This window comes from Chiloscyllium plagiosum, unplaced genomic scaffold, assembly GCF_037043375.1.
Source record: "Chiloscyllium plagiosum isolate Xiang-an unplaced genomic scaffold, Cpla_swu_hap1 HiC_scaffold_5, whole genome shotgun sequence".
NCBI lineage: Eukaryota > Metazoa > Chordata > Chondrichthyes > Orectolobiformes > Hemiscylliidae > Chiloscyllium > Chiloscyllium plagiosum.
In genome coordinates this window covers 14,909,745-14,923,088 of record NW_028270143.1, presented here as the reverse complement: position 1 = coordinate 14,923,088, position 13,344 = coordinate 14,909,745, and the positions used below count along the sequence as shown (strand labels likewise).

At 39.7% G+C, this 13,344-nt stretch overlaps 1 protein-coding gene across 1 annotated transcript in view; it reads left to right on the top strand.

Annotated features, from left to right (window-relative positions):
- The window catches only part of adamts16 (ADAM metallopeptidase with thrombospondin type 1 motif, 16), a 249,585-nt gene that overhangs the window by 197,037 nt on the left and 39,204 nt on the right, over positions 1-13,344 (top strand). Inside the window, exon 18 of the mRNA XM_087986819.1 lies at positions 5,056-5,182. Within this exon, the coding sequence (XP_087842945.1) occupies positions 5,056-5,182 (127 nt within the window). The remainder of the gene's footprint in view (positions 1-5,055; positions 5,183-13,344) is intronic.

The following is a 13,344-nucleotide window of genomic DNA, read 5'->3' as shown; positions in this document are numbered from 1 at the left end:
ACTGAATAGGTGAGGATGTGTCAAGTGGAACATAATGTAGAAAAATGTGAGGTAATACACTTTGCTGGAGGAAATGCAGATTATTTGTCAAATGACAAGAGGTTGGACAGTGTAGATATACAAAGGGGCCTAGGGGTCCTCGTCAATTGAAAGCCAACAGGTAGATGCAACAAATTATTAGGAAGACTGTTGGAATGTCAGTCTTTATTGCAAGAGGATTTGAGAACAGGAGTAGCAAAGACTTGTTTCACGTGTACAGGAGCTTGGTTAGACTGCACCTAGAATACTGTGTACAGCTTTGGTCTCCTTATCTCAGGGAAAGATATTGCCGAAGAAAGAGTGGAACAGAGGTTCACTGGCCTTATTTCCCGAATGGTGGGATTGTCTAATGGAGAGAGATTGGGAAAATTGGATCTGTATTCTCTAGAGTTTTGAAAAATGAGAGGTGATATCATGGAAACCCACAAAACACTTAAAGGGATAGATGGCGTAGATGCAGGTAAGATGTTTCTCCTGTTTGGAGAATCTAGAACAAGGGGTCAAATTTGAAAATAATGGGGAGGTCACTTAGGTCCCAGAAGAGAATAAAACCTTGCACTCAGAGGGTTGTGAACCTTTGGGAGTTGTCAACCACACAGAGGGCTAAGAAAGCCTAGTCTTTAACTATATTTAAGATAGAGGTTGACAGATTTCTGATTACCGGTGATACACAGGGTTCTGATTCTTGGGCTGCTCATTTCACTATCATTCAGTCTCATTGGCAAAGAGATGTACAATTGCCTCTCCCATTGACTCAGTTCCAAAATACCCAGTTTACCCCCACTGCAGTATTTTCAGTCTGTCCTTTTGGTAAATAAAAGATTTAAAAACTTAAGCTCCTAAGGGAAGGTCGAACCAGTGAAAAACGTTGCTAATACCCTGCCACAGTAAATATTTTGGCCAGTACATCTGCAAATGTGTCCTGTGTTCAAGACCTTAATTTCTGATATCCTATTTTCACCACACTTGTCATGTTTTCTGTCACTGTACCCTGACCCCATCATCTCTCCCCCACCACCCTCACCTGAAACTGTTTGATTCTCTGATTCCAACATTTACAGCTATTATTCATCTCACAGTTGGAAGGGAAGAGGAAAGAATATAGATCCTGTCATGTTTCATTGCAATCTACTCTTTTAAACAAGCACAATCTTTGTGAAAAATGTCTATTCCATACAAAATGGCAGAATATGGCAAATAAAATTGAAACATGTTCATTAATTGATTCACTGGTAATGCTATAGTAAGAATGATTTGTGACTTTCCTGTCTACCCTTGCAAAAGATCAGTCTTCTCAGTATTTTTATGTGTGAATGATGTCCTTCATTAAAAAATGTCCAATTCATTTTGAATGTTTTATAAAGTGAACAAACATACTGGCTATGTTAATTTCACAATGGGTACATTCATCGAAAATGTCAAATATAATTTCATCAATTAACATGCTGGGCACAGCATATTACCAAATGGATACGAAACATTTTATACATCTGTTTTCCTGATTAATGCTTTTACTTGAGTGAGAGGTTTGATGCTTTTTGTTTCAGTTCAACAATGTAGAAGTTTGTGATGAAATGCTGCAAGTCTGTATGTATTTACTAATTTCTCTTTCTCCTTGCCTGTGCCTCCCTTATTCAGTTCTGTCAGTAAAGTAGCATCTATTCGGTTTGTCCTGTTTGAAGTGGGAATGAGAACGAGTCAGGCTTTATGGAATCTTAATAATGAATTTGTGGGTGGTGCATGAATTTAGTCAGCCTGCTGTTGTGTCGCCGTTCTCCAGTTGACAAGAAGGATAATCTGTTGGATCTAGTTTAACTTTAACCAAATATTTTTAAGCTTACAATAGCATAAATGAAATATTTAACAATAAGAAAAGTTTCAAGAACAGTTTTGAAAGAATTGTGGTTACTCGATGTTTAATATAATTTAGCTTTTTTTGAATTTGATATGAACAAGGATGGAGCTTATTTATGTTGCTAAATTAGATTCAAATTATTCATACTAGCTCTTTTTTTTCAATGACCTTGCTGTAGATTTTTTAAAATATCGCTGTGTGACATTGAACGGCTTACTGAATTATGCTGTTTGATGTTAAAAAAACTGAAATGGTTTGCCAACACTAAGTGAAATGTTTGTATTGAAAATAATTGAATAACACAAATACATGAATAAGCAATGATTTGCGTCTCAAAACTTAAGCTGTTCAGGTTATTCTGAAATCGAGGTTTTGTAGTCTATCAATTCTGTTTTGTATACTTCTTTTTCCAAACTAATCTCCAGTTATTGGTGGACTGAAGTCTCATTTATGTTCTCTGGTGAAGAAAGTAAGGAAAAAAAGAAACTTATCCATCATCATAAAGGGGTAGAGTGAATCAGTAGTGTGTGCAGTAATGGTAAAATGAAAGCTAAAGTTTTGTCAATGTTTTTTAGTGAGGACATTTCAACTGTTTTGAGCAACTGAGGTTTCTTGATCATATTCTTATTTGAAGTACCTATCCTTCCAACAACATCCTTTATCTGAAGTCCTATCTTCCCTACCAATGATCTCTTCTCAGGCTCCTTACGGCAACAATTTGCATTTGTATTGTTGTGTTAGCACAATTCATTCTGCATTTCCTACTTTGGTACCTATCCTCCAAGAAACTCTTTTTATTATGGAGTCTGTCTTCTACTACCATGATCTGGATTTTCCCCTCATTGTCTTGCATGCACTGTCTGCCCTCATCTTTATTCCCGTCATCCTGTCATCTGTCCTCTCCATCGTTGCTTTCCAAGTACTAGCTGGCTTTTCCATATATACTTTGTCTTTGATGCATGAGCATTGGCTGATATCTGTTCTTGAATCCCTGTGTTCCCATTTGCTTTAATAATTTTGGAAAAGAAATCAACATTATAATCACTGTAGGCTGTTGTGAATATCTAGTTCATGATGCCTATGTTTTAGGATGTAACATTTACTTTGAAAGTTAACTCTGCCATTCATATATGCAATTCCAAAATGCTTGGAGGTTACACTGTAAAAGATGAGGCCATGTTGACTTAGGCTGTTAACAGGTAAGTTAGCATAATAGGTGGGTTTACTTGCTTAATGAACTGGAGACGTGATTCCAACTATTTCAGTAAAGCATTCATGTGATTTTGCAGAATAAAGGAAAGTTATGGAATTAAAAGGTAGCTAATCTGCCTTTCAACTTGGCAACAGAGCCATTTGTGTCACATTACCATGGAGATAGGTGAAGCTTTGTGAGATTTTTTTTTTAAATTATTTCCGTGAATTTGATTAGAATATAGACAACAGGCAGAATTGGTTAATGTTTGGAAAGAGACTGGGTTAGCTTTGGGTCTCTTGTTGTTCGTAGCATGTTGAAAGTCAAGAGATAAAACCAGACTTGTAGCTGGAATAGAGCAAATGCTAAATCTGTTGCCTTGGAAGCAGCTTGGGAGCTAATACTCAGTTTAAGGCATGGTTATCAAAGAGAAAAACAACTGGAAGATTTGTTTATCTGGAAGCATCACGAAGAACTCCTCAGTGAAAGGCAGTAAAACTTATTGTAATTGGACCTCTGGAAATAATCAGCTTTATTGCAGTTTGGAACTACAGTGGCTATCTAAGTGATAACCAAGGGTATTTTCAATGTTATAAGCCAGTGTGCAGAAGTCACAGTCTCAGAGAAATCCTATACCCTTTTATATAACTGGAGCATTGATGAGAAATCTGAGTTAATTCTGACGACAGTGATGTAGATTACGGACAGTGTGGAAACAGGCCATTTGGTCCAACAAGTCCGAAGAGCAACCAACCCAGTTCCCTACATTTACCCCTAACTAATGCACCTAGTACTACGGGCAATTTAGAATGGCCAATTCACCTGACCTGCACATCTTTGGGCTGTGGGAGGAAACCGGAGCACCCGGAGGAAACCCACGCAGACACGGGGAGAATGTGCAAACTCCACACAGACAGTTATCCGAGACGGGAATTGAACCCGGGTCCCTGGCGCTGTGAGGCAGCAGTGCCGAAGTGAATGAGCTTTAGGGATTAAATCAGATAAGGGAATTCTTGAATGTGGGGAGAATAAAAGGTAGAACTGAGTTTATAGCACAAATGTTTACAAACTATACTGTTATGTTAATAGCATTTTTAAACATTTCTGTCCATAATATTCAATGAAGTTCAAGTTGGTTAAAAGAAATGTATCTTATAGTAATATGCCAACAATTAATTACTGGGTCCCTAAAGTAATCATAACAAAATCATAACAACAAAAAGTACAGTTTTACAAATGAATCATTTTTAAATTATTTTTGTGAAACCAGGAGGTGCATTAATGTTTGATTCCTCAATTGCTCAACCATCATTCTTCTTCAGGACCATAGTGATGGCATCAGTTTTTACATCTCCACTCCGCCAGACGCTCAAAAAGCAAAAGCAGTTCACTGGCAGAACCAGACATGCCTGATCAGCATTCTGTCATAGAATCTTAGAATCCCTACAGTGTGGAAACAGGCCATTTGGCCCAACAAGTCCACACTGACCCTCTGAAGAGTAAACCACTCCCCTACCCTATTACTCTACATTTCCCCTGACTAATGCACCAAACCTTCACACCCCTGAAAACTATGCGCAATTTAACGTGGCCTATTCCCCTAACCTGAACACCTTCGGACTATGGGAGGAAAAGGACCACCCAGAGGAAACCCACGCAGACACAGGGAGAATGTGCAAACTCCACACAGACAGTCGCCCAAGGCTGGAATTGAACAACGGGTCCCGGGCACTGTGAGGCAGTAGTGCTAACCACTGAGTCACTGTGCTGCCCTATCAGATACACCCTTCCATCCTCTCCCATAGTGGAAGCTGACTGTCTCTGACATAACGTTAGGTTAATTAAATTATACCATTCTGTGCACCAATGAGACATTGCTAAAACAAATTTCAAACACATAATTTAAAATCTCATTAAGAGCATTGACACTTGGGTGAAATGGATAAAAGTGTGCTTTTGTTCATTGTAGGTCGGATGGCAACAAAAGTAGCATGTTACCGTGATCTTCGTGCTCAGGTAAACCTCTCTTTCTGCAATCCACGGAGTCGACCAGCCACTGGCGTCATCTCTTGCAATGTACAGGCATGCCCTGCAAGGTAAGAGCTCAAAGTACCAAAGTAATTTGCTATATTTCTTTAAGTTATTTCTGTCTTTTCTTTCAAAGCAATTCAAAGAAGATAGTGCATCCTGAAATATTTAAGTCGTAAGTTGCAATAAAGCCTCTGGCAAATTGCCTCAATGATATTCCTACATTTCAGTGTCTGCTGCGTGTAATTGAGTTGTATGATGACAGTAGGTATTACAGAATGTGACATTTCTATGATTAAAGTTGTGAGCTTTACTAATAATTAGTGAATGACATTGGATAAATCTCACTGCTAAAATATGCTTTTGAAATATTAATACTAATAGTGTTGTTGACTTATCAAACAGAGTGAGAAGAATTCTGACATGAAAGATTGGAATGTAAAAATGTTTAACTTTACAGGAACTACATGAATGAACTTGGATGTCATGTCGTGTCATAACTTTACGTTAGCATTTGGAATATTGGATGGGGTAGGCATGGAAGTATCATTGAAATACATGAATCACAGTTACAAATTAATGTCCATGATTTGGAGATGCCGGTGTTGGACTGGGGTGTACAAAGTTAAAAATCACACAGCACCAGGTTATAGTCCAACAGGTTTAATTGGAAGCACACTAGCTTTTGGAGTGTCGCTCCTTCATCAGGTGATATCAAATTTTAAATGGAGCAATTTTGATATCACCTGATGAAGGAGCGACGCTCCGAAAGCTAGTGTGCTTCCAGTTAAACCTGTTGGACTATAACCTGGTGTTGTGTGATTTTTAAAATTAATGTTCAGCACACAGCGAGTAGGTTATATGTTGTAATTCCTCTCATCTTCCCCATGGTCGAGTAGTAATTTAAATTATTTTCTAAATATTTAAGACATTATAAATAATGCAAGTATACATTGTACAGATACATTAGATTAATGTCACAAATGCAACCTAAAAATTATGTTTAACGAATGAGCAATGTTAACATTTTGGATTATAAAATAAGTTGATGTGTCATACAGAAAAAAATGAAGAGTAGGTCATTACATAGATTAATCTTCCATACTCAATAAATTGGTACTATCAGTAACTATCAGTAACTAACATAAAGAATTCAGATGTGTTCATACTACCAACAGTTAGTGAATAATCGCAGTATATTTTCTTCTTTCTCCAATACAGATTTCCACTGTTCAAGTTAATCGTTAAAATTTCAAAATGGGCAGTTAATTTTAAATGGAGCAATTTTGATAAAATATTGTGTCCTTCTATAGTCAGAACTGTTAAAAACAAAAGTGCTTCGAAATATGATAACTTTGCTTCATTTTCAAAGACATACTTGTGTCTGTACAGGGCATGTTTTTGATAATCTCACAAAAAGGTTTTGCTAATGATTTGTAATTTTTGTACCAGTCACTACTGATTTTTGTCATAGGGTTATACAGCATGGAAGATGACCCTTTGGTTCATGTGATCCTCACAGACCATATATTCTAAACTGATTTAGTCCCCTCTGCTGCCATTTAACCCATAATCCCTCTAAACCCTTCCTATTCATATACCCATCCAAATGCATTTTAAATGTTGTAAAACCTCTGCCAGCTCATTCCATACACGTTACCACCCTCTGTTTGAAAAAAGTTGCCTCTCAGGTCCCTTTGAAATCTTTCCCCTCTCACCTTAATCCGATGCCCTCTAGTTTTGGACTCCCCAACACTTGGAAAAAGACCTTGGCTATTCACCCTATGATTTTCTTAATCTCTATAAGGTCAACCTTCAGCCTCTGACTTTCCAGGGAAAAAACCCCAGCCCCTAAAATTGGAGATGCAGTGGACAGCAAAGAAGGTTACCTCAGACTACAATGGGATCTTGATCAGGTTGGCCAATGGGCTGAGGAGTGGCCGATGGAGTTTGATTTAGATAAATGTGAGGTGCTGCTTTCTGGAAAGGCATATCAAGACCGGACAGATGCACTTAATGGTAAGGTCCTGGGGAGTGTTGCTGAATAAAGAGAGCTTGGGGTGCAGGTTCATAGGATTTTTGGTAAAATGCTCTCCATAATCCTTTTTTTACTAATGGCAAAACTTTCAGCCAATCTGTGTACAACTTCCTGATAAGAGAAGTGATTCTTACAGTTTTGAAACTCAGCCAGGCATCTTTCCTGGTCTTAGCTGCCAAAATAACCCATTGCAACTGAAATGGAGCTTATTGCTACTGGCCAAACCAGCTCATTTGTTTCTAAGGCCATGAGGTAATAGAAACAGAATTAGGCCATTCAGCCCATTGAGTCTGCTCCACCATTCAATCATGGCTGATATGTTTCTCAACTCCATTCTCATGATTTCTCCCTCTAACCTTTTGATTCCTTTACCAATCAAGAACCTATCTAATTCTGTCTAAAATACATTCAATAACTGACCTCCACAGTCTTCCACAGCAATGAGTTCCACAGATTAACCACCCTCTGGCTGAAGAAATTCCTCCTCATTTCAGTTCTAAAGGGTCAGCTCTTCATTCTGAGGCCGTGTCCTCCAGTCCTAATCTCTCCTCATAATGGAAACATCTTCTCCATATCCACTCTAGCCAGGTCTCTCAGGGAGCTGTAAGTTTCAATGAGATCCCCCTTCATTCTTTTAAATTCCATTGGGTACAGATTTGCAGTCCTCAACCACTCCTCATATGACAAGCTTTCATCGCAGGAGTCATTCTTGTGAATCTCCCTCCAATGCCAACACACCCTTCCTTAGATATGAGGCCTGAAACCCCGTTATTCCAAATGCAGTCTGACTCAAACCTTCCATAGCTTCAGCAGTACATCTCTGCTTTTGAATTCTAGCCCTCTTGAAATGAAATCAATCATTGCATTTGCCTTCCTAACTGCCAACGCAACCTGCATGTTAACCTTAAGAGAATCCTGAACAAGGCCTCGTAAGTCTCTTTGTGCACCAGATTTCAGAAGCCCTCCTCCATTGTGAAAATAGTCAACACTTTTATTTTCTCAACAAACAGCGTAACCTCACACCTTCACACATTGTATTCCATCTGCTACTACTTTGCTCATTTTCCTGGCCTCTCCAAGCCCTTCTGCAAGAATTGTGCTTCCTTAGCACAACCTGGCCATTTTTGTGTCATCTGCAAACTTAGCAACAATGCCCCCCAGTTCCTTTGCCCATTTTGTTAATGTATAACGTGAATAGTTGTGTCCCAACACTGACCCTAAGTTACACCAGACGGCCTGACAATTAAAGCTCTCCAGGAACAGATGATTTTTTTTACCCTCGATGGAAATTGCAAACCAAGCTTTTTATTTAAATTCAAATCGAAGTTTTTGCAAGGTTTGTGAAGGTTTTGTAGCTCAGGTTGAGGTATATCGAATCGAATCGAAGTATATGTTTCAATCACTTCAGATCATGACACTAGAGTTCCTAAGCATTTGAGTGCATAATAGCACTTTTCTGATTGGTGGAAGAATTTTCAAATGCCTCTGAACACTGATGCAATGCTGATCCATGTACTGAGCAGCATAGCTTTGCAGAACAGAGCCCTTTGATCAATTGCTGCAGTAACTTAACAAAATAGCAGTTGTAATAATAAAATTAAAAATTGTCAAACCATTTAAGATAACAGTTGCCAGAATGTTCCCAAGTTTCCAGTAGTCTTCCCTAAGGTTGTTGAGCTCCCAAACAAGGCCAATGTTTGGCCGCCTTCCAATCCATGCAACCTGGTATTGTCAATGGTGATTCCAACATTGTGTTTGGACCTCTGCCTGAACCTCTTTGTATCTCTGAGAAGATTGCGTAGGACTATTTTTATACTGTGCTCTGAATAAAACAAAGTTTTTGTGACACAAAAACAGAAATGATCGGAGAAACTCAGCAGGTCTGGCAGAATCTGTGGGGAGAAAGCAAAGTTAACATTTCAGGTTCAATGATCCTTTCTCAGAACAGGGTCTTGGTGATTTCTGACCCCATTCCCAAATCTAGGAGGATATGAAAATTTGTTTCTAGTTCACTTGATGGGTGACAGTTGCTTTACTTCAAATTTACTAATAAATTGTTTGAAATAGTGTTCAAAAGGCCAAAGAATAAATGTGAAGGTGGTTCAGGGTAAAGGAGAGAATGACTTTTAGCCAGTGGCCACACCTTATGCATGTTGAATAAATGATAAGTGAATGACAAGTCTGCAACATTGCTGGTGGAGACATGTAGAGTCAGAGAGATGTATAGCATGGAAACAGACCCTTCAGTCCAACCCGTCCATGCCGACCAGATATCCGAACCCAATCTAGTGCCACCTGCCAGCACCTGGCCCATATCCCTCCAAACCCTTCCTATTCATATACCCATCCAAATGCCTCTTAAATGTTGCAATTGTACCAACCTCCACCACTTTCTCTGGCAGCTCATTCCATACACGTACCACCCTTTGTGTGAAAAAGTTGCCCCTTAGGTCTCTTTCCCCTCTCACCCTAAACCTATGCCCTCTAGTTCTGGACTCCCCATCCCAAGGAAAATACTTTGTTTATTTATGCTATCCATGCCCCTCGTGATTTTATAAACTTCTATAAGGTCACCCCTCAGCCTCCGACGCTCTAGGGAGAACAGCCCCAGCCTACTCAACCTCTCCCTATAGCTCAAATCCTCCAACCCTGGCACCAATCTTGTCAATCTTTTCTGAACCCTTTCAGGTTTCACAACATCTTTCCAATAGGAGGGAGGTCAGAACTGCACGCAATATTCCAAAAGTGGCCTAACCAATGTCCTTTACAACCACAACATGGTCTCCCAAATCCTATATTCAATGCACTGACCAATAAAGGAAAGCATGCCAAGCGCTGCCTTCACTATCCTATCTACCTGCAACTCCATTTTCAAGGAGCTATGAACCTGCACTCCAAGGTCTCTTTGTTCAGCAGAACTCCCCAGGACCTTACCATTAAGTGTATAAGTCTTGCTAAGATTTGCTTTCCCAAAATTCAGCACCTCACATTTATCTGAATTAAACTCCATCTGCCACTTCTCAGCCCATTGGCCCATCTGATCAAGATCCCGTTATAATCTGAGGGAACCTTCTTCACTGTCCACTGCACCTCCAATTGTGGTATCATCTGCAAACGTATAAACCATACCTCTTATGCTCACATCAAAATCATTTATATAAATGACGAAAAGTAGAGGACCCAGCACCAATCCTTGTGGCACGCCACTGGTCACAGGCTTGTTGGAAATAACTTTGCTGCTATTTTATTTTCAATGTTGCTGAGTTGGCTGAGCAGAATGAAGTAGAACAATCTCATGGGAGATGAGCTGAACTGAGTTACTACTTTTTCAAACTGGTTATTTTCAGAAGTTTGGACTAGGAGAAAATGGTTCATCAATCAGAGCACTTTAGCATGAGCTATGGTTGTATTTTTGTTAACCCCATTTGCCAAGCAAAAACTGAGCAGGTGGGCAGTTAAAAGCAAATTGATTTCTTCGCCATCTACATGAAACTTGCACCTCAACGTCTTTGCAAATTAGGGTGCTGTTTCACCATTCGCGTGTCATTTGTAAGCACAAGTCTACAGCAGCTCCTCACGCATAATAGTTCCTTGAGGAAGTTCTATAATTTGTGCAGCCAGGGGAAGGAGGTCTTCTACTCCAATTCCAAAAGGAATTGTGGCCTCCCAGCCAGACATGCGCAACATTCCCCTTCTCTCCTGCAGGACACTGCCATAACCTTTTCTGTTTCCATCCTGTTTCAGCTGTGGCCTCGGGATTGCTTTTGAATTGAAAGATATTAAACCATAATTCTGATAATTTGTTAATAATTGTGTCCTGCTTTGTGCGAGGTACTATTGTTCAGCGGAAGAGTTTCTTCTTTGGGAATTACTAAATTCATTAGTCAGGAAACAACAACCAAATCAGCTTGAAATTGTTTAGTTTACATTTCAAGTTTCTGCTAAAATCACAAACTTAAAATCCGCCATGAATCAATACAGTCAGGCATTAGAATAGAATTTTGTTTTCCTTCTTTCCATTTAAAAGTAGTTATTTTGTTCATTTACAATTATTGGCATATCCAACTTTTTCCTACCTGTAATTGCCCTCAAGAAGGTGATAGTGTGCCAGGGCCTTGAAACACTGCAGTTCATGTGGTGTAAGTACAATCATCGCTCTCTGTAAGAGGAAATTTCCAATTTCTGCCCAAGGATAGCGAAGGAACAGCTACTTTGATCCAAGTCAGGATGATGCGTGTCTAGGGACGAACTTGCAGGTGATTGTGTTCATATCTATGTACAGCCTTGAAGGTGGCAAAGGTCACTGGTTTGGATCACTGCCTTCCATCTCCAGCACTGGTGCACACTGCTGTCACTGTGTTGGCAGTGGATGGAGTGAACATTTAAGGCATTGAATGGGACGCTGATCAAGTGGGTCGTTTTGACCTGGTGTGGAACTTGTGGTGTCTTGTTAAATGAACACTCATTCAGGAAAGTGACTTCTGACTTACAGCTTGTAGATGGTAATCGGGTTTTGCAAAATCATTAGGTGGGCTGCTTTCACCACATTTCCTGACCATTTTTGAGACTTATTAAGAGACTACCATACTGTTGTGGGTCTGGAGCCATAGGAGATAAGGACAACAGATTTTTTTTCCCTAAAGGGCATTAATGAACCAGATTGTTTCAATGACAATTTTGAAAGTTCATGCTGACCATATTGATGCTGTTTATTTATGTCAGATTTATTCTATTTAACTTCTCTAGCTACCCTTCTGGGGTGTGATATTAAGTCTACATTGCTGTCATTGAGCATTTTGAGTATGCAGCTCTCCTCTGCGTTAATGGCACCCATCAATTTGCAGCTAACCATAATTAACATTAATTCCTGAGTCCAAGACATTTATGGTAAACAACAGTGGTCTCATCAACATGCCCTATGGAACATAACTTTCCAACAACTGACAGTAAAGTAACTATCTTTAACCCCTACACACTGATATACGTTTTGTTTCCAGCTTGGAGACTATCCTACATGTCCTTGTGTTCTGCGACGCTTGACTTTAGTCATGATCCTGCCATGTAGCACCTTCATGAAATCTTTGAAAATCTTAATTTATTGTGTGTAGCCTCGGGCAACTGTCTGTGTGGAGTTTGCACATTCTCCTAGTGTCTGCGTGGGTTTCCTCTGGGTGCTCCGGTTTCCTCCCACAGTCCAAAGATGTGCAGGTCAGGTGAATTGGCCACGCTAAATTGCCCGTAGTGTTAGGTGCATTAGTCAGAGGGAAATGGGTCAGGGTGGATCCTCCTCAGAGGATTGGTGTGGACTTGTTGGGCCGAAGGGCCTTTTTCCACACTGTATGGAATCTAATCTACATTACTGTTGTCTATGCACTCACTTGCTTGCTCGAGGAATTAAGGAAGGATGGTCAAGAATGACCTTTCCATCTGTGTTCACCACTTCATTATGTTTTCAATTCCTAGATCTTTCTCTGTTATAATCTTTGAGTAAAGATTTCTTTATCTTTCCCATCACTAACACTAAACTGATTCCTTAGACATATTCTATAATCCTATATAAACATAGGAATCATATTTTTTGCCCTCATTCCTCAAGTACTTCTATCATTTGCAATGGATTTTTAAATACATATTCCTGGGTTTTGTGATCTCTTCCCAAACTATTTAGAATGTACGAACTAGAAGCAAGAGTAGGCTATTCAGCCCGTCAAACCTTCTCCACTGTTTTCTCTCCACCCCTCAGGCTCTCTGCCTGTATTCCTGATGAAGAGCTTTTGCCCGAAACGTCACTTTTACTGCACCTCGGATGCTGCCTGAACTGCTGTGCTCTTCCAGCACCACTAATCCTGAATCTCTCTTCATAAGTCAACCTTTCACCTCAAGAATCAATCTAATGAACATCCTCTGAACTGCCTCCAATGCAACTGTATCTTTCCTCAAGTAAAGGAAACAAAACTGTATACAATCTCCATGTCTAGTCTGATATGCATCAATGCAATTTGTCTCTCCAAGGTAAAAAAAGTTTGATTATTTAACAATGACCACCTTCCTTTTCAGATTTAAATTGTTTTGTAGTTATAATCTTACAGTCTTCTGCTGGCAGGTTTGCAAAACGGCTTCTGGCTGCCTCCCACCCACCTCCAGCCTATGGAGGCCCATCCACCCTCACCTCAATTGAGGTCCTTGATAAGA